Source organism: Salarias fasciatus, chromosome 12 (genome assembly GCF_902148845.1).
Source record: "Salarias fasciatus chromosome 12, fSalaFa1.1, whole genome shotgun sequence".
NCBI classification, from domain to species: domain Eukaryota; kingdom Metazoa; phylum Chordata; class Actinopteri; order Blenniiformes; family Blenniidae; genus Salarias; species Salarias fasciatus.
Window position 1 is genome coordinate 2695981 of NC_043756.1, and position 21204 is coordinate 2717184.

General features: G+C 51.8%; 1 protein-coding gene across 1 annotated transcript; it reads left to right on the plus strand.

The window, feature by feature from the left end:
* Window positions 1-706: 706 nt before the first annotated feature.
* mtmr3 (myotubularin related protein 3) lies at window positions 707-19377 on the plus strand. Its single transcript, XM_030103989.1, is given in 35 exon segments — window positions 707-912; window positions 3403-3471; window positions 4960-5016; window positions 6219-6308; window positions 7644-7760; window positions 10368-10389; window positions 10392-10449; window positions 10660-10826; window positions 10910-11006; window positions 11260-11373; window positions 11727-11917; window positions 12221-12352; window positions 12440-12452; window positions 12454-12549; window positions 13448-13533; window positions 13536-13562; window positions 13565-13641; window positions 13727-13912; window positions 14006-14180; window positions 14821-14965; window positions 15213-15497; window positions 15499-15533; window positions 15536-16086; window positions 16088-16149; window positions 16151-16239; window positions 16242-16301; window positions 16304-16626; window positions 16707-16817; window positions 16902-16918; window positions 16920-16972; window positions 16975-16987; window positions 17563-17589; window positions 19043-19115; window positions 19117-19158; window positions 19160-19377. Coding segments are annotated over 33 exon segments (3600 nt in total). The 5' UTR covers window positions 707-912; window positions 3403-3471; window positions 4960-5013; the 3' UTR covers window positions 19223-19377.
* The last annotated feature ends 1827 nt before the right edge of the window (window positions 19378-21204 follow it).

Genomic DNA, 21204 nt, shown 5'->3' on the forward strand with positions numbered 1-21204 from the left:
ATAATCAGGTGTGTTAAGGAGACAGTAAAGACATGCAGGCCAGTGGACCTTCTGTAATATGGATGTTAGTAGGTCTTGAACAAACTAGACTGATAAGATAAAAATAAGATAAGATAAGCTAACACTTTATCTGACAGCACAAAGCTGAAACACAGAGAATACAATACAATAACTTTTGAAATTATTAAAAAAAAAGAAATCATATTGAAGAAAAAATTGTAGGCTCTAAAAAGTGAATTTTGTACATTAAGCACAATTTTTATTTCCTCTGAAGTTCAACTGTTTTTAATTTTGTCATTTATATACGTTTTTGTCATATTCCCGTCTGATTGTTTGTACTATTGTTTGGTAATCCATCAGATTTTCACCATTCATCTTCTTGACGTGAATGCTTTGTATTTTTAGTTTTTTCTGACTTTCTCTACTCGTGTCGACTCTCATAATTTGAGAATATTTTCTCTTTGACGTGTGCCTATCTGCATGTCGTGCTTCATACTGTATTCCTCGGGCTCACCGGAAGGCCCTCGGCTCCCCGGTCCCTGGCTCCCGGCCCGGTTTGTTCCTTTCAGTGAGCTCTCCTCTCCGGTTATGTAACACTTTATGATCTTCGGTCCTGGCAGGACTCGGCTCAATGTTTACATGGTCGTACCGCGTGGTGCGTCTACGCGCGCGCCCCTCCTCTTCCCTCGCGGCGCGGCGCTGACGCGCTGACGTCACGCCGACGTAGGGTGTCGGGCTGGAGAATTCGCGGCGATGGCGACGACGGCTCTGCGCTGGAAGGGGACGCGGTGAAGCTGGCCTCGGCTCGGATATGACTCATGTCTGCTTGACCCAGCTCGCTTTGCTGCTCGGTAACTGCATGGGCTTCGGATGAATCTTCTGCTGCCGACTTCTCGACGCTGGTTTTGGCTGGTGAGTCCGCCGGCGGGTGCCCGTCTCTCGGTGTGTTTTGACAGAGGCCTCCGCGCTGGGGTCCGCCCTCCATCTCACAACAACAAAAACAGAGCGGCGGCGGCGGAGCTAGCCGCGGCGGCTAATGCCAGCTAACCAGCTTACTTTGACCGCTTTATCCCGCAACTACCAAACACCGACTGCCGCGGGGATTCAGCACAACACGTCTTCTTGCTAAAAATGCGAATACCGGCTAGTTGCAGTTGGAATAAGGACTTTGAATCGAGGTGCGGCGCGCTGGCGCTACTTTGCGCTTCAGCTAGTTGTTGTTAGCGAGCTAACAGTTGATGTTAGCTTCACAAAATATATCTCTACGCCCCACATAGAGAAACACGGGCGTTTATAATCATTTCACTAAACACCTGCTTACGTTCCTGTATTTTTTTAACGGGTATTTATCTGTGTGACCAACCTGTTGGATAAACAGGCGTTAGCCAGCTACTCTTCGCCCGGTAATAAATGATTTTTCCACATCTGGTTTTCCGTTAATCTGATTTTACGACACGTTTGATTTCCTTCCATGTTAATGTGTATACGTCTCATTTCAGCAAACCAAAGCAATGTGTTGTTTATTTATATTTCCAGCAGAGACACACTTTTTGCATGTATACTTTATTGCAGAGTTTTCTAAATCGGGAAATGCATATCTTTCTTATCTTTCTGGCATATTTTCATGGTTGCAGTAGAAAATTCATGCATGTAGTTGTTAGTTGTCAGTCTTTTCTGACTGAAAATACTGTTGAACTATCTGGCTTATGCAAAGAATAATTATTGAATGAACTTGACACAAGACAGCTATGACCACAAAGTTTCACAGTGTGACCAAAACGACCAGCAAAAATGACTGAACGAATGTGGCAAATTACCTTTTTTTTGTGTAGGGCGTTTTATTTTATTTGTAATTTTTTTGCAGCCACAAATTTGTTATTGCATCTTTTGGTATTTTGTAGATGTGTTACACTGTAATTGTTTTTGCATGATTGCTGAGTTATTCTGTGGCCAAATCTCTATTGTTTTGCATCTCTGTGAGTTTGTCACATTTTGTCTCCCTGTTTTAACTTTGAGTTGTATCCCAATGTAGTGTCTTCCTATTTTTAAACGTGTCTTTCATAAAATTAAAATATAGCGCCTTGAACTCGCTATCATTTACAGACATGGCAGATTTTTCCTAATTGATTTTTAATTTCCAGTGTACTTTGTGTATCATGTGCATAATGTTCTACTATTTAATTGAACTGAATTGAAAGGTAATTATGAGTTAATCCTGATTGTGGTAATAGTTGCTGTTTTGAAGTGGCTGTGACGGCCAGGCTGTTTCTCATTGGCCTCTCTTTCAGACATCACTGGGGAGTTATGGTGTCGGTAATGTTGCAGCCTGTTGTGCATGTTGGCCTGTCACGGGATCGGAGTAACGTTAAAGCTCTCAGGGGCTTAGCCTTCCTTGTGTGACTGTGTGAACCCAGAGCCACGCTGAGCCCTGGCCGCGGGTCATGAGCCCGCTGAAGTAAACAGCCGTGTGCCAGACAGATATGCTTTATCAAGTAGCACCAGCAGTAAAAGCTGGACTCCTCACTCAGTGAAGTAGTGACCTCCCCTGGCTGCCTCACAACACTCTCCTCACACACCGGACGATGCTCAGGCCCTCCTCCAACGCCATCCCAATGGCGGTTTTGTCTTCTCCTGGTCTGCGGGTATCTTAAATCATCCCGGGAAGGTGTGCTGAGCTCCTGAGCTGCCCATTCACTGACCTTCTTAGATCAGGTTTCAGTCTCTGCTGGAGTGGCTGACCTTTATAACTATTCGTGGGCTCGTGTGCTCACAGATCCCTACCAGGCTGCTTGTTTTCAAAAGAGGTGGGAGGTGATACTTACAGACAGCTTTAATATACAGTCTGGATGCTCTCACTTTACCTGGCTGAAATGTTGGTATCAATCCGCCTGGTCAGTTACATTTTTCATCTGCCTCAAGGGCATCTGGGTCAGGAAATTAAAAACTCCAAACCAGCCAAGTGTTGTAAGTGTTTGGCTCTGTCCAGTGTGTGTGCTTGAGCAGCTTTCAGGGCATCCATTGTTGAGTGGCTTAACCCCAAATCATACTCCTTTGTACGCTGCAACTTCTCCAATGCAGACCTGAAGAGATGACTGAGAATGTCTGTTAATGGCATGATGAAATGTTTATCTGGAAGTTACACCATTGCTTCACGTGACTGAACTTAGAAGGCAGCGTTTCCAGAAACAGCTGGTTTTTTTCTCTCTCTCTCCACAGCTGACTTTAAGTGGTATCTCTGAGCTCACACGTGAGCCGCTGTGACCACCAGGGTGTCTGCATCTACCAGGGAATCAAAAGAGCTTCTGTAGCTCGCATGTTTCCATAAAGCGGTCTGCTGTTTGAAAAATGCAGAGAACCTTGTAAACACAAACCTTTGTTCATTATTTGGTTTGTTTTCCGCAGATTTCCATGTCTGACTTGTGAGAGATTCCAATCAGGATCATCAGGACTGCTTCTCACCGATCGTCTGTGGTAAGTCCAGCAATGTTTTCAGACATATTCTTTAACTGCAGCCACCGGTGCCTTTGTGCCTCTCATGCGTTTGATGCAGTGAACTTACTGGAGGCCTAAATCCTGCTATTGAAGACCGCGGCTTCCCTCGTAGTGCCATTTCATGTCGGATTGATTTGCTATTGAGCGTTTTGAACATGACTGCCCAACCAAGGGCTCACAAGCTTATAGTCGATGGTGAGCTGCAGTAAGTTCACTGCCGGGAACCATTCCCTGAGAAAGTATTTGTACATCCTGTTGCTCATTTAGAACATTACAAATGCAGCTTGTCAACAGCTTGACCAGCAGCGAATTCATGTAGAGGAGGGTCTGAGGTCAGTTGTTCAACCCTGAGGGCATGAGCTGATGTTGCAGATGACACATCAGCTCCGCTCCTTTTAGGCATGTGTTTGTAAAAGAGCAACACAGGAATTACATGACTGATAAAGAAGTATCTCTGCCCAACTGAGAGCGCATGGTAAAAAAAAAAAAAAGAAAGAAAGGAAATGAGTTTAGTGGGGGATTAGGAATAACATGCACAGAGGTCCCTGGCCTGAGCGAAACCAGGGAAATTGCAGCTTGTGGTTGGTATCTTAACCCCACAGCCACCACAGTGCCAAGTAAACATGCATTTATGTTGGAGGGCTCTGGCAAACTCCCACTCCGACTGCTATTTCCTGTAAAGGGTCTCCAGGAATGTTCGTTAGAGCTTGTTTTCTCAGGTAGGTTTACCAAATAGGTATCTGGCTGAAGTGAATCAATCCACAGGTTCAGTATTGTTATTTAAATATCAATTATTAGACACGGTGAGCTGAAAATTCACTTCTCCTTCACCACAAGGTCTTCACCAATCACATTTTCCTGAATCACACTGAATCTAAAATCTAGATGTAAAATACGTGTCAAAACGTTCCTTATTCTCTCCTATATTTTTAATTAAAGCAGTGAAGCCTCTTCGCATTTTACATCTATTTACACTTCAAATGAATTGCACACACACCGACACACACTGACAGGTCATTTAAAACAGAAAGGACTTGAACTTGTTTGAACTTGGAAACTTTTTCCTATAACCCCCTGAAAAAGTTCAAGCCTTTGGTGTTTTATTATTTTGACTTCCAGGTTCGAAACATCTGAGAAGCAGTAACTCAAAGTGCTAGAATATTTTCCTTTTTTTTATTGGAATTATATGTTATTACAGTTTGAATTCAGAAAATGTCTGAAAGGATAGAATATCTCCAAAACTAAATCTGCGGAGATTCTATTGACTTTTAAGAAAAACATTTGTTACGTTTTTAAAAATTTGTCACAATTATTCACATTATATTCATACAGATTAGACAGTATTACAACCGTTGCATGTATGTTCTTCTTCTCATTGTTTCTGTTATGCAGAAGGTTTAGTCACCCGTCTTTTTTAACATACAAGAAAACAATGCTGTGTGTGATTCCTTTGTCCTGTTTGTGCAGGCGGATCCAGGTCCGAGTTTCTCGTTGGATTACCCACACTCCTTCACAGGGGCCATGGTAAAGTATTTTCCCTTCATGCATGCTTTGGTTATAAGCATTCTGCGACCTGCGACCTGGCTGCAGTCTGCAGACTGGAGCTCTCCATTGATTTTTCACTTCTAATCAGCGCTGTTTGCTGCCGAAGCAGACAGTTATGTCTGTGGCAGCGGCGTTGAAGGTCCTCCGAGGCAGTTTTCGGCGTCCGCCTGCAGATAAGTGTTTTGTGTGGTTGCGTCACAGCGTAACGGCCGGATCGGATGCGTCGCCTCGTTTGATCCGCGCGGCTGTGTTTCATTCTTGGCATGCCGCCGCTGGGCGGCCGGCCCCGGCTGGCCCCGGCCGGCGGGTTTATCGCCACGGCTCATGCTGAGCCAGCATCACACAGGATGTGCCACTGCTGTCCTGTTATCTGCCATCGACGTCGAACCACCTCAGCCTATCTGTGAGCGGTGTTCAGTCTGAACTCCCTAACCAGACGCAGACCGTCGAGTCCTGTCGATCTCTGTGAGCACAAGGCCAGGCTTTTCTTTTTTCCCCATCCCACCTATTCACCCTTGAGGAAAAAGCCCAGACTCTGTGTTGAACACTCCCAGCTGATATACATCCTTGGCGAAATATGCTCCTCTTGCATAAGAGTTCTGTGGCCTCAGACTTAAAACTGCAATAAAACAACACAGTTTATATCTGTAAACAAACATTCATAATTCAGTTTAGACTGTCTTTCCGATGTCTGCAGTACGTTTAATGCCCCGTCTCATTCTGTGCTTGGAGATCTATATGTTGCGTTTGCTGGCTTGTTGTAAAAGGGGTGATTATGGTAAATTAGCCTTGGTTGCGCGTTGCAGTGTGGGCGGGAATGAGGCAGCAATAAACGCAGCACTGTCGCGTCGGTTTTGAATCAGCTCCGTGTCACAACAGGAGTTTGTGACACTTCGGTTTCCAAACGGCGTGAAAGTCACATGATGCAGTAGCAAAGCGGAGGAGGAGGACAAGCATGCCTTTACCCCAGAAACTACTGCGTCCTTTAGCAAGACCTTTGACCCCTGAACTGCGTTCATAAGTCTTCAATGCTTGTGTCAGTGTGAGTGAGCGGCGGGTCCAAGACGCAGACAAATGTGTCAAATGCCGTGTTCAGACTGAAATAGTTGTCTGAGAGACAGATACGGTTGTTGAAGTTTCCTCTGGTCCCATAAAGACTTTAACAAGGCGTCTCTCTGCAGGAGGAGGAGGGGCAGCAGAGCCTGGAGTGCATCCAGGCCAATCAGATCTTTCCCAAGAAGTCCCCCGTCCTGGAGGAAGAAAACATGCAGGTAAGTGAGCCGCTTTATCTGCGCCTGTAAAAAGATAGCTATGTGTAAATATACGGATGAGTCTCCTCTCTGTAATCAGTTACATAACCGCCATAACAGCATGTGACTCCAGCTCGCTTTCTGTTCAGTCGCTCTGCAAATTGCAGCCGTCTTTACTTTCTCCGGCAGAAACCTTTAGATAAGACGAGCCGCTCCTCCTCTCAGACGCGACGAGGCAGAACCCCTGACCAGTTAGTCACTCAAATACAGGAAGCTATTTCTGCTTCCTGTGGTTTTGAGCCTCTTTTTTTTTTTTTTATGGTGCTGCTGAGGCGTCTCACAGTCAGCAGAAAAACTGGCTGCAGGATTTCAAATTAACTGATTTTGTCCACCAAACCGCAGCAGCGTGCGGATCTCAACACACACCTGCTCTCAATATGTTAATTTTTGTTTTAATCAACAATATAAGCTGTACGATATTCAGACGTGGCTCGTAACATTTAAACACTTTGCATTATCATCCGTCTGACTGTTTTCAATGTTACTCTGTTCTCTTGGGTCAATTTCACTCATTTCCTGGTCTTTTTTACGGTTTTATGTATTGTTATTTTTTCTTTTTGTCATTTGAATGACTGATAGACGTACAGCCAGTGTTAAATCCTTTATTTTTGCATGTGCTCTGTGTGTATTGACAACTGTACGTAGTTGGGAGGTGCAGAGTGAGAGGACAAGGCATTGATCGGTTTTTCTAAGCTATAGATTCTGTGTTCCATTTCAGTGAGTACTGCACACTTTTTCTCCTTCCTTGCTTTTGATAGCAGTCAGTGTCAGATCGCTCACTGCAGTGACAGTTTTTCTGATGAGACTTCTGCGTTTTCTGCTGCTGCAATTGACCCTCAGGTCCCTGGAATGAGTTTAAAAAGCTCTGAATGAACAACTTTCAAATGAGATTTGCCAAAGCTCCCAGAGCTGGAATTCGAACAGACCTCGTTTCGCAAGATTTTCTCACTTCATTTTTTTAAAAAAGGTCCCTTTGTTACATAACTGACTGGCTTTTATTTTAGCCGTTACGTGTTTTCTTCATTTTATTTACCCTCACAACATTGTGCCGCAACACAAATGACTGACACTCCCCAGGCGGGTCCAGCTCTGGTGTATCGCTCGGTGAAATGAAGTGAGTGGGTCATATCCACGTTTAAAGTGGGTTAAAGTTTTGCTGACTTGAGAATTGCTGCGGTGACGCTGATTCTTTCAGCATGTCTTTCAAACACGTCAGATTTCGCCGGCCTCGCCACGAGCAGCGGCCCGGCTGACTCTGCATTCTGTGTGAAGGGTTTCGTCTGCTGTCGTTGCTAGGTGCCCTTTCCTGAGCTGCACGGGGAGTTCACGGAGTACGTGGGGCGAGCAGAGGAGGCCATCATCGCCCTGTCCAACTACCGCCTCCACATCAAGTTCAAAGAGTCCGTGGTCAACGTAAGTACCTTTGAGAAGCGAGCGCGAGCCTGGAGGTCACACATGAGATTACGGCGCGGAGCGAAGTCCGGCGGCTGAGTGAAAGCCTGCATTATTGTTTTGTGAATGGAGAGAGAAGTGGGCCGGTGTGCCGCCGCCGCGGTGACCGGCCCATTCAGGTCTGATCGGCGCTGGCAGCCGAGCCGCGTGACTCTTCAGCACCTCTGTTTCTACACCCGCTTTCTCTCTGCACTTGCCGTTGCCATGGCAGCAGCGGCTCCAGAGGGGATGCATAACAGTCAGGCCCTCTCTCGCTCTCTCTCTGTGTCTTTCTGTGGGTCTCTATTCACCACGTTTAGAGAGAGGCTGGCTTTGTTACACAAATGTTTCCCCCTCGTGAAAAAAAAAAAAAACCCACCCTTCTTCATCCGTCCGTCTTTTCAACGGTTTTATCCAGCTCGAGACGATCCCAGCAGAGACCAGGGGCGAAAGGCAGGGGATGGAGGCCAGCGCTTTCACACCCACAGTTAGCCTAACTGGACTGTTGGAGTGAAGTTAGGTTCAGGGAGAACATGGAAACTCCTCACAGGAAGCCTTCCACCACGAGAAGTGAGAGCGCCACGCTATTTAAAACTCATTTTATCATCATGCTTCACGACTGTTTATTTAAGGACTAGGATTTATTAAGCGGGAGTCACGCTGCATATAATGAACAAGTGTGTATTTACGTGCATTTGTGGAGTGTGTTGTGTAATTTTGCACAGTGGGGCTCTTGTTATGTGCAGCGTGATATTTCCGATCTGCTCACATGTGATTTATGTTCGCTGCTCTAAAATTAAGCATTTGCCAGCATCTGATGGTGACGCGGATCCCGGCGCCTTAGGGAAAGCATATGCTGTTCAGGTCGCTCCTCTCTCTCCACTACGGGGAAGTTACACAATGATAAAGCCGCCGCTGCAAAGTTAACTTTCAACTCTCTCACTTCCTCCCTGTTAAGGAAGTATAATCATCTACAGAAGGCTCTGAAACCCTGAGTCACTGTGTTTACAGTGTTGAAGTGACCTGTGTGTGTTTCTTACTGTCAGGTCTGCGCTGTTCAAGAAGCAACTCTCACAAAATAATGCTGTGAGCACCGCATTGTTGTTCCTGACTTCCTCACCAGCACTGACCGCGCCGTCTCCATCCTATTCTCATGAACGAGCCAAGAAACGCTCTCATTCCTGAAGGTCTAATCAGAGGAATGGAGTTGGAATTTGAAGCGATAAATGTTGTATGAAAACACTTGCGGATTAGTTTCATGTTGATGGACTCGGCTCATGACTGGAGCCCCACATAAGATTTCCTCCTGTGGAGCGCGGCCCTCCCAGTGCGTCCTGCCGCGCCGTGCCGCACGCCACATGTTGCCCGGGGGGTTAATTGGCCCTCGTTGACCCTCTGGTTTCTGGTTCACACACCTCCTCCTGGAGACGTCGTTATCCTCGTACAGGTTTGAGCGGAGTTGCTGAGGCGTCCTGCGTCACGCGGCCGGGCCGTCGGAGCCGGGTGGTGCTGGAAAAGAGAGTCGGGCTGCTAACGAGGTCGTCTGACGGCAGATCACGGCTGTGTATCTGAGTGCAGGGACAGATTTCTGCCAGTAGGGGGACCGGTCAGCCAAAGATAGCCCTCAATTTCATTCTCCTTCTTCTTCTCTGTTTTGTTTTTGGATAGCATTGTTGTTGTGAGGTGTCAGTAAGTACCCAGCAGAGCTGCACGGCGTGCGGTGGTTGACTAAACAGTGTAGATTTGTGTGCGTCCATCTGTTAACCCGCTGCTGCCTGCAGGACCAAACCGTGCCTGTGCATCCTGTTCAGCACCAGGTGCTGCATTGAAGTCGACTCTCGGGAAAAAGTCTGTTTATCCACACGGTGCATTCAGCTGCCCACCTTTTAATCCATCCACAGAGTTTTGGTACAGCAGGAGCCTCATCACTCCTATTTGACCGGTGTGCATGCCTCCAAACTGCGTGTGAACCTCAGCTTGAGCCACACCTTTTCTAAAAGCCCCAACACTTCTAACTAATTAACAGAGCTTAGTCAGAAGCAGCACTGGTATCCCTGCAGTGTTCAGAGTGTGCTCTGAAGGCCGACGCACACGGCAGCGCCGTACTCCGGATGCTGTTTGACTCCCGTATATAAGATAAGACTGTAGCTTTGGGCCAGGAGGGAATTGCACATACAACTTTTTCAGGATCAGGTATCGAGCGTTTTTCTGCTCCCATGCGCACATTTAAGAGGATTATGTATATTCACAGAGCGTAGGGACATGTGATGTGAAAAATTAATGGAAATGCACCTGGACCAGTAATCTGTGCGGCCGGTGTATTTTTAGAACGAGGCTTTGGTGGATACAATCAAATGTTTTAATTAAGCAGAATGCTGATTCTTATCATGGCAGTATTGCCGTGTTGACCGCCAGTAATTTGCTAAATGGATTGTCTTTCGTGGTCGACAACACTAGCTCGCACTGACTGACCGCATGTTTTTACAGTTTTGTTTTGCTTTTTTGTTGAAGCATGAGTGGGATGCTCATTTAAATGCGCCCTTCAGAGTCTGATTAGATGCCGTTCTGATGGTTTTGCTCTCGCTGCAGGTTCCTCTTCAGCTCATCGAGAGCGCGAGTGTCGGGACATGTTCCAGCTTCACGTCACCTGCAAGGACTGCAAAATCGTCAGGTATGACAGCCGGCGTTCTCGTTCATGTTCATCCAGGGCGTCCATCCCGTATTGAACAAAGTTAAAAGATTTCCACTGAAGTTATTGACCTGATGCGGTTGCATTGCAGCCTCTATTTGCAGAACTTTAAGCGAGGGTTCAGTTGGTGTTTGTTGAAGCGAATACGTTGTGTGACGGGAGCTGTCGCCTGTATGGCCGTGCGATCCGCAGGTGTCAGTTCTCCACCTTTGAGCAGTGTCAAGAGTGGCTGAAGCGGCTGAACGCGGTGGTGCATCCCCCCTCTCGCCTGGAGGACCTGTTCTCCTTCGCCTTCCACGCCTGGTGCATGGATGTGTACGCCGGGGAGAAGGAGCAGCACGGCGAGCTGTGCCGACCGGGTACCCATCACCCCCACACGACCTGCTTCACCCCCAGCCGCAACGCTGCTTCCGGTCGTCTGACGTCTGGGCTCTCTCCGCAGGCGAACACGTGACCTCGTGGTTCAAGAACGAGGTGGAGAGGATGGGCTTCGACACTCAGAACGCCTGGAGGATATCTGACATCAACAGCAAGTTCAGGTGAAAGTCGTTTCCGTCACTCGCCGCTCCCAGATAGATCCGCCCCGTGCTTTCACTGGCAGACCGCTGGGGTCAGCGCTCGGGCTGGACAGCGGGCGGTTGTGTTATTGTACTCCGCCGGTGCTGAACAGATAAGCGTCCGGCCCCGGATTAGGTGTCTATAGACAGAGACTTTTGTTGAGCCGTCGCAGCCCTCTCGCCGCTCCCCTCTTCTTGTTTAACTTTCGCTCTCTGCGCTCCTCTGCACTGCCAGGCTTTGTCCCAGCTACCCTCAGCAGCTGCTGGTGCCAGCCTGGATCACCGACAAGGAGCTGGAAAATGTGGCCGCCTTCCGCTCCTGGAAGAGGTTTCCCGCGGTGGTTTACAGGTCAGCCTGCTTGTTTATTGTAGCACCGATCTGAAAAGCGTCCTTGTGCGAAGGAAGTGAGGTCATGGTGAGATAACGCCGCCTGCGAGGCTCTCTATCAGCGCCACGCCCCTTCACAAACATGCAACATGTGGCACCAGCCGCTCCTGGCTGGAGTCGGCGGTTTAACAGGCCAGAACAGACCTCAGTCGTCTCAAGACGGAGGTCACGTGACACAAAGTAGGGAACGAACAAGCAGCGAGACATGAACACTCAGTCTGAAACCCGCACGACTTTACCTGAACCATGAATCTATCACTGAAGACTGTCGTACATTTTGCACGTCTGTATTCTGACGGCGACTGACGCCCCAGGCACCAGACCACGGGGGCGGTGATCGCCCGCTGCGGCCAGCCGGAGGTCAGCTGGTGGGGGTGGAGGAACTCCGACGACGAGCACCTGGTCCAGTCCATCGCCCGGGCGTGCGCCGTGGACGGCAGCTCCCGCAGGCACCTCCCCAACGGCGGCTACACCAACGGCTCCGACCTGCCCGACACCGACTTCGGTATGAGCCCGCCGCCGCCCTTTGGGCGTGGTGATGACACACACACACACACTGGGATGTTTGTGTTGTTTTATCTGCACGAGGTTTGCAGCAGACGCTGTTGTGTAACCGGACGTGCCGGGGCCTCCGCAGCAGCAGACGCTCGCTCCAAACCCTCCGTTCACGCCGCTTCTTTTCAGATAATTTACGTCAAACAAATGTCGCTCATTTGAAGTGTGAGGTGATTTTGGCGGCCATTATGACTTCATGGTGCTGCCGCCCCGTTGTCGGCGCGAATAACATTCAATTTTGTGCGTCTTTCAGAGTCCTCCATGACCAACAGCTCGGAGGTGGAGACTCTGGCCATCCAGCCCCACAAGTTGCTCATCCTGGATGCCAGATCGTACGCTGCTGCCGTGGCTAACAGGGCCAAGGGGGGCGGCTGCGAGTGCCCGGGTAGGTCCAGCAGCCGGCGCCGGCGGGATCAGGCCAGCTGGTTCTGAGGATCCAGGAGCTCAGACGTTTGCTCTCCTCCTCCTTCAGAGTACTACCCCAACTGAGGTGGTGTTTATGGGAATGGCCAACATCCACTCCATCCGCAAGAGTTTCCAGTCCCTGCGTTTCCTCTGCACTCAGATGCCCGATCCAGCCAAGTATGTTTTCATCCGCCTCCAGCAGCGCCCCCATATTTCCTCTGTCATAACGCCGCAGGCCTGCAGGCTGGAACGAAGACACCCGGAGCTGTGGTGTCTTTGGTGCAGTGGCTGAAGCTAACTAGTAACCACAGCTGTGTTTTGGCCTTGGCCATACATCTGCGCCTGATTTAGCGAGTCTGGCTCGGCCCCAGACGGAGGATCTCTTTCCATTTGCACTTCAAGACTCCATGTAACAACACTGTGTAATTGAATCACGCTGGCTTAAGAGAACAGGGTTGAACTTTGTCAGGAGATCGAATCAAGAGACAATAGCCTCCCGACTCTGCATCCTGCTCAGCATGTCTATCCGGGTCAAACAGAGTGTGTCCACACTCGCTCCTGAGAGATTCTGTATTTTGTTCCTGAACAGACATTTAGACATGTTATCAGGTGTTTATGATCATTTGAGGCTAAATACTTTCAGTTTAAAGTTTGGTTGCTCACAGATAGAAAAGTCAAAGGTCCGTCTGAATCACAGACACTTTCAGGTTGATCCACAATAAAAACCACAGAATGATAAACCAGATAAGATATGATGACGGGTCAAACTTCACTCGTATCTGAAATAGGTCAGGTGAATGCTGGTCAAGGGTCAGGAAATGTTTTCAGGATTACGTGATCAGAACTCAGGCTGTCATTTCTACGCCCGAATGAAGCTGCTGTTCCCACTTTGACCACTAAGGGGCAGAAAACACCCCAACACTTTTCACTCAAACATATTCAACGCTCCGAAGTTATTTTTATTTCATTTAGACTTATTTTCTAAAAGATGAAAGTCGACCTTTTCCGCGGTTCCTGGTCTTCTTGTGCGCTGGAGTTGTTTCAGGAAGCGCTCCCGTCTTCCTGCTGTCCGCAGCTGGCTGTCTGCTCTGGAGAGCACCAAGTGGCTGCAGCACCTGTCCCTGCTGCTGAAGGCGGCCCTGCTGGTGGTCAACGCGGTGGACCGGACCAGCGGCCCGTCCTGGTGCACTGCTCGACGGCTGGGACCGCACGCCGCAGATCGTGGCTCTGTCCAAGCTGCTGCTGGACCCGTATTACCGCACCATCGAGGTAGGGAGGAGCGCCGCCGTCCACGCCGCGCACGCTCCCCGTGCCGACGTTCCAGGCTGCTGAGGCTGTCGTGGCGTCTCTGCAGGGCTTCCAGGTGTTGGTGGAGACTGAATGGCTGGACTTCGGCCATAAGTTTGCCGACCGGTGCGGCCACGGGGAGAACTCGGAGGACCTGAATGAGCGCTGCCCCGTCTTCCTGCAGTGGCTGGACTGCGTTCACCAGCTGCAGAGGCAGTTCCCATGCTCCTTTGAGTTCAACGAGGCCTTCCTGGTATGTAGAACTGTCCATTCCCCTTTAAACTGCACGGTTTAGGACACAAAGGTCAAACCTTCACTGTGTGTGTGTGTGTGTGTGTGTGTGCAGGTGAAGCTGGTGCAGCACACCTACTCCTGCCTGTTCGGCACCTTCCTGTGCAACAGCGGTAAGGAGAGGGAGGACCGCCACGTCCAGGAGAGGACCTGCTCCGTCTGGTCGCTGCTGAGGCCGGCCAACCGCACGCTGAGGAACATGCTGTACTCCTCTCACTCCGAGATCGTACGTCCGCCGATTCTCGCTGTGCTCACATTCAACTCTTTAGAAGTACATCTGAACATTCTGTTCTGCGTGTTTGTGACGGCTGGGTTTAAAAAGCAGCGGTGCAGATGAAAACCTCCTGGGTTGGGTTTGCTCAGTCCTGTTTGTGTTTGTGAGGGAGGAGCTCAGGGCCTCTGTGGAGGTACAGACACTCGCTTGTGCTCTCAGACCTGATTCACGGGTCGTCCTGCCGCACGCTGACAGTTTGTACTCTTACTGTTGGTTTTCTTGTTTAGATAAACTCAGTTTTACTTCTTTAAATTTAATCGCACAGAAGCTTTCAGGTGCTGCCCTGAATAATCGTTTCAACAGAAATGGTTCATTTCTGCATCAAGCTGTTAATCTGGACCATGAAAGCATTTTAAGGCTCCACCCTCAAGAATCAGTCGTTTTCCTCCGTAGTTCGATTAGATTTTTGTAGACTGGAACCTTTGCTCTTTTTTCAGGCTTTTTTTACTGACAGATGGAATCTGGTTTAGTTTGACTTATTATGGCCAAAGAAGCTTCTTGAAACCATTGCCGAGTCGCAGTCCATCTGTCTAATCGCACGAGAGCGATCTGCTCTGAGACGTCAGTCCTGAGCTGACGTGCCGCTCTGGCCGCAGGTCCTCCACCCGTGTGTCACGTGCGGAACCTGATGCTGTGGACGGCGGTCTACCTGCCCAGCTCCTCCCCCACCACGCCCTCCGACGACTCCTGCGCCCCCTACCCGGTGCCCGGCGCCGGCCCGGAGGACGCGCCCCTGGGCAGGTGAGCCTGGCCTGCTGGCACCAGCTCCCCCACCCCTCCACGCCCATGTAAGACCTCATCCAGACGGGCCGGTCCAGAGAGGCTCTGAGGAGGAACTGTGTTCCGTCACTGAGATTCTCTCTGTTAAAGTGCGAATGCTTTGCTTCCTTTGTTGTTTTTCCTGCTGCTGCATCGTTAACTCGCCGTTTTCTGTGAAATGTTTGAATCCCGGCGAACACGCTGAGTGATTGTTGGATTTCCTCCCCAGACGCACGAAGACTCGCTCTTTCGACAACTTGCCCAGCGCGTGTGAGCTGGGAAGCTCGCTGCCGCCCAACCGGCGCTCCAGCGACCCCAGCCTCAACGAGAAGTGGCAGGACCACCGGCGCTCTCTGGAGCTCAACATGGGGGCGGGGCCCGACGGAGGGGCCGGCCAGGACCAGGAGGCGCGGCCCAACGGAGTGGGGCCTCATCCGGACGGGCCGGACTCCGAACTGGACGACAGCCCGCAGCCTCGGGGTCAGGCGGCCTCCGGGAACCCGGCCGGCGAGGACGAGGGAGGCGGAGCTCTCCGTGGCGGTGGGCGTGGCCGAGGGCAGATGGAGAACATTCTCCAGGAAGCCACAAAGGAGGAGGCGGGAGCCGCCGTCTCCGGCGTCGCTAACGGCGACACCGAGGAGAAAGCCGAGGCGGGCGTCGAGGCGGAGCGTCGCTCTGAGGACGGTGACGGGACGGAGCTGCAGATACTCGCCAACGGCCACCTTCCTCCTCCTCAGAACGGTGTGAGCGACCCGGAGGAGGAGGAGGAGGACGAGGCTCCTCTCGGCGCCACGCAGAAGGACACGGAGCCGGACGAGCGTCCTGCCGAGGAGCCGCCGGGCCAGGCGGCCCAGCAGAATGTAGAGGACTCCTCTGCTCAGGAGGACGTTGCAAACGGACCCGGCGAGCCCGAGCCCGCCTCCGCACGAAGAACTTTAACCAATGGATTTGTGGACACGTCCCCCGAAGACACGCACCCCGACTCGGACTCGGAGGCGGCGGAGCCACTGGACAAGAGGATCTCGCTCATGGAAAGTTCCACGGAGACTTTAACCGAAGAGGCCTGCGGCAGGTCGGATCAGACGCCCGTCTGTCCGAACCGGCCAGCCCTGCGGCGACGGCCGGGCCCCGCCGCCCTGCCCCAGGAGGGAGGGCCCCGGAGCCGACCGAGCACGGCCTCGGCAGGACTTTAAACGGGGGCTGCAAGCGCCCCTCCGTCAGTGCCTTTCAGAGTTCGAGCGCCGACGCCGGCAGGGACGAGGACGGCTCGACGGAGAGCCCGGCGGCGGCCCCCACTGGGCCAAAGGGAACGGCGAGCGGCCCCCCTCAGCCGACAGGTGTCCCTGGCGAGCTGCAACTCGCTGATCCTCCACCCGCGGGGCGGCTGCCCGCAGCACCGCTGCTGCCACGCCGCGGCGGGCCGGGCCGCCGTCAGCCCCGAGCAGCCGGCCCGCAGCCACCTGGACGACGACGGCCTCACGCTGCACGCGGACGCCGTCCAGCAGCGGCTGCGGCAGATCGAGGCGGGTCACCAGATGGAGGTGGAGAGCCTGAAGAAGCAGGTGCAGGAGCTGTGGAGCCGCCTGGAGAACCAGCAGCACGCCGGCTTCCACAGGATCAACGGGGACGTCGGAGACGAAGTGGTGAGACCCTGAAGGGGGCCGACTGCCGCCCGACCCCGACCCCGAACGGCCCGGACGATTGACCGTCTCTGTCCCCGCAGACCTCCATGACGGACTCGGAGTTCAACCTGGACGCCAACTGCTTGTCGCGCTGCAGCACCGAGCTCTTCTCCGAGGCCAGCTGGGAGCAGGTGGACAAGCAGGACACCGAGGTGAGCTGCTCGGGCGGCGGCGGCGGCGGCGGCGGCCCGGGAGCGACGCCCTGTCTGTGAATTCACCCGCTCTGTGGGTTGCAGGTGACCCGCTGGTACCCCCCACCTGGCGGCGCAGTGCTACGGCTGTGAGAGCAGGTTCTGGCTCGCCACCAGGAGCACCACTGCAGGTACGTCCCGCGGCGGCGCAGTCCCGGTGCAGGATTAACCCCTTCACTCCCGATGGGTTCGTCTCTGGAGGTTTCAGGAGCGAGTCGCTGGTTTGGTTCATGGATCTTAAACCTTCCGGCTTTTTGATGAATCTGTGGGTTTTTATTGGAGATCTTTTTCTTTCTTTGTTGCCAGTTTATCTTGTTTGTAGCCAGATCTGACGGCGTGCTCGTGAGAAGTTTAACTCGGTGAACGCGTCGAGCGGTCGGTCTCAGCAGCAGGGCTTTAGGAGGTTCTGGTTCCGGTCAGTCAGTAGTTCTGTTGAGGGATCGAGCTCCGTCGGCCGATAGTGTTTCCTGTGACGCGTCGTCTCGTCCTCACCGTCTCCTGGAGTGTTTCTCAGTGGTGTTCAGTGACGAGGTGTGTGTGTGTGCTGTGTGTGTGTGTGTGTGTGTGTGTGTGTGTGTGTGTGTTGTGTGTGTGTGTGTGTGTGTGTGTCTGTGTGTGTCTGTGTGTGTGTGTGTGTGTGTGTGTGTGTTTGTGTCCACTGCTCCTGCAGCTCTTATCCATTGTCTGATCCTCTGCTCCTCCACAGTGGCAGGGAGCCTGTCCAGGAGGTCTGGTGAGATCCGGCTCCCTTGTCCCGCTCTGCCCCGCCCCTCCCCTCCTCCCAGCATCGCTGCACCCCCTCCTCCTAACCCCCCCTCCCCCCTCACCCCTCCCCCCTCCCCCCCTCACCCACCCGCTGCATCTGGGCCGTTCATCCTGTTTGGAGCAGCTTCTCGGGGAACCTCTCTCTCTCTGCTCTCTCATTCTCTCCTCTCTCTCTCCTCTCTCTCTCTCTCCCTCTCTCCCCCCCCCCCCTCCCTCTCCTTCTCTCTGAGGCGTATTGACTCGAGTGTGGTGTCCCGCGGCGGCAGTGTGTTTCCATCCGGCGGTCTCAAACCGTGACACCGGTGAGAGCACGCTGCTGCCAGCGGGCGCGCTGTGATTGGTCGAGGGACAATTTACCGATTCATGGACAAAAGTCGACTATCCAAACAAACCCCCCCCACCCCCCAGCACCCTGGCAGCATGCTGCCCCCCAACCCCCTGAATCTCCCCCCCGCAGCTCGGCATGGCGTCGCAGGACGCCGTGGGGTTTCCGGGGGGGAGCAGGGCGCGGTGTGTGTCGGTGTGTCAGCATGGCCTCCATCAGCCCTGAGCTGCGGTGTTCCCCGCCTCCTCGTCCAGTCTTGTCTGTTTTGGTTGGGTTTTCTTTAACGGCTGAATGATCCGCTGATCCGCCGCCGAGCGTCGGCGCCGCGGCAGCATTGGCGTGAAGCTGAAGCCCCAGTCCCGCCGCTCGCCACTTCTTACACCTGTTTTATCAGCGCGTCCCCGGTGGTCGGAGTTAAGTCACATGATCACTTCTCCATCAAACAGATCACTGTCTCTCCATGTTTACTGTCCAGAGAGACTTTCACCAGCTTCACTTCAAACCGGCTGCTTTTTTCTCTTCTCTAATTCAACCTGAGCAGCGACGGAGAGATCCAGTAGTTCCTCCTCAAACTGTGAGACATCAGCGCCAAACAGAAAACCTTTCTGGACATAAACCCAACATATTCAGTGTTTTACTCAACAACGTGGCAGTGATCTGTTGAGAAGGTTGAACGGAAAATATTAGTCTGGTTTTGGTCTTTTTATTGTATAATTACAAATTATCCAGTGAATTAGATTTCTTAATGTTTTTTTTAAATCTAATTCATTACTGTTTTTTTTCACTGTTTGGTCTTGAAAATGTTTGAAAACCTCCAATAATGTTTAAAGTTTGGTTTACTATCATCCAAGGCTAAAAATGTAAAGGAATAATATAACTGAGGAGATGAATTAAAGAAGTTTTAAGGTCATAAACGATGCTTTAATAGCGATATCGACACATGAAGCCAGGAGGTCGTTCCTGATCATCTGATTCGGAGGTGCTGACCCGGCCGGCTGTGGAGATGCAGGATAACGGCAGGTGTAAAGCGGTTCGGTCCTGAGACCACCCCCCCCCAGTGACCCCGCCTCCCCCCGCCCCCCCTGTCTCCCTGCAGGAACTGCGGTAACGTGTTCTGCGCCAGCTGCTGCGACCAGAAGATCCCCGTGCCAGCCAGCAGCTGTTCCAGCCCCAGGCCGCGTCTGCAAGAGCTGCTACAGCAGCCTGCGGCTCGGCCCCCGCCCCCCTGGACCTGGAGCTGGAGCTGGACACGCCCATCACGGCCAGCTCCACCTGAGCGCCGCCGCACCCACTGGCCCGGGGACTGCGAGTGTGTGTGTGTGTGTGTGTGTGTGTGTGGTTTTTTTGTGTGTGCGAGGGGAAATCATCTCACTGTGAGGGACGGGCGCCCGGCCATCAGTCCAGAGGAACGAGGACTTTTAGCTTTTCTCATCATCAACAAGTTCCTCATCTGACCTCCGCTCATCAGGCCCCTCCCCCTGCGGCGGTGGGACCGCCCCTCCCCCTGCGGCGGTCGGCTCCAGACATCCCCCAGAGGAAGAGGATTAAATGGTCACTCCACCCGAACAGCGACTCACCTCGACTCTCCATATCTCTGCTGCCCGTCTCGGTTCATCCGAGTCCCAGATCTCCCTCTGCGGACAGAACAGCTGCTTCCTGTTTTCGTTTCTTCCTCCTCGCCGTGGCGTTTGGCGCCCCGACCCTTTGACCCGGAGCCGTCGGGACGTTTCCTCCCCCCTCTGCAGCCTTCGCTCTCCGTCGCCTCGCAGAAGGAGCCTGATTCTGATCCGGCTCTTCCTGGAATCCACACCTTCGCTCACCTGTGGTTCTCTTTACCCAGCAGGCACTGGGAGCTGGACATCTCACCCACCTGTCGGTTCCCCCTATGACCCGGCAGGTGGAAGCAGAGCAGAAAGGGCTTCCCCCCCCACCACCTCCCGACAGTTTCACCGAGACGGCTCTGCCTCAGCCCACACACACACACACACACACACTCTCTCTTTTTGTAAAGTAAATGGATAAAATATATATTCAGATACCTATATAGCATTTAAGAAAAAAAATGTATAGAATCCTTGAATAGTGGCGCACTTAATTAGTCACCAAATGTTTTCTTTTTTATTTCTGTTTTCTTAAGTTGTTCTTTGCAGAAGAAGAAGAAGAAGAGGTATATTTTGTGACCTGTTGAAGACGACGGGTGTTTATTTTTCAATAGAGAAGCAGGGTGTCCTGTTTTGATGCTGCAGTGGTTTTTTTTCCCATCCCGTCGTTGCTCAAATCTTATTTATTGAGGTTTTTTTTTTTTTTTTTGCCGTTGTGTTGCTGTTTCGAAAAAAAAAAAAAAAACAAATCTGGAAAATTCAATTTGCCACAAGATAATCAGTGTTTACGAGACGGAGAGCGAGAGGCGACGCCTATGCACTGAGAGAAAGGTGGTCCAAAACACCCCACCCCCCCGACCCCACCCAGACATGACTCCACCGACAAACGCTACCTCTACACACACTCTCACACACACACACACACACACACACTGAGCATTGGCCTTGGATCATTGTAAATCAGGTTTTCTGTGGAGAGGTACAGCAGAAGAGGTGGGAATCAGACCCGGGACCCTCACGCCGAGCGTCTGCGCCCAGCGGCGGTGGAATCCTCAGCTCTGGTGGGAGCGTCGAGAGAACCGCTGTTTGTTTGTTGTTGACTTGAATTTCTGCTGCAGTCCACCAGGGGGCGCCTCAATCACATCCAGTCTGATAACGCGCTTTAATAACGACCACCAGATGGCAGACTGAAGGAGTCTCACCCCCCCCCCCCCCACACCCCCCCCCCCCACCCTGAGAGCAGCAGCATGAGGCCTCGCTCCGTCTCCTCCATCAATCCATGAATGTGAACTGTGTGTAAAAGAAAAGTTAAAAAAAACAAACAAAAAAAGGCTATTTTTTGCACATGAAGTTGACACTGCCACCGAGTGCATCCAAATAACGCTCAATCTGAACGCGTGCTGCGCTTCTCAGTAATGTAAGGACAGCTGGAGGCTGTGCGCATCACACACACACACACACGTTTCTGCGCTTGTTTTGTTTTTCTCCCCTGAAGTTCTCTCAATCTGCATTCTGTTGTATTTTTCATTTCACGCCGACGTGCTCCATCAGACGCACGGCTGCGACGGCCCAGTAATCACATGCGGTGTGTGTGTGTGTGTGTATGCGTCAAGCATCAGTGTGAGTGTGTGAGTGTGTGTGTGTGTCTCTTGGTGGA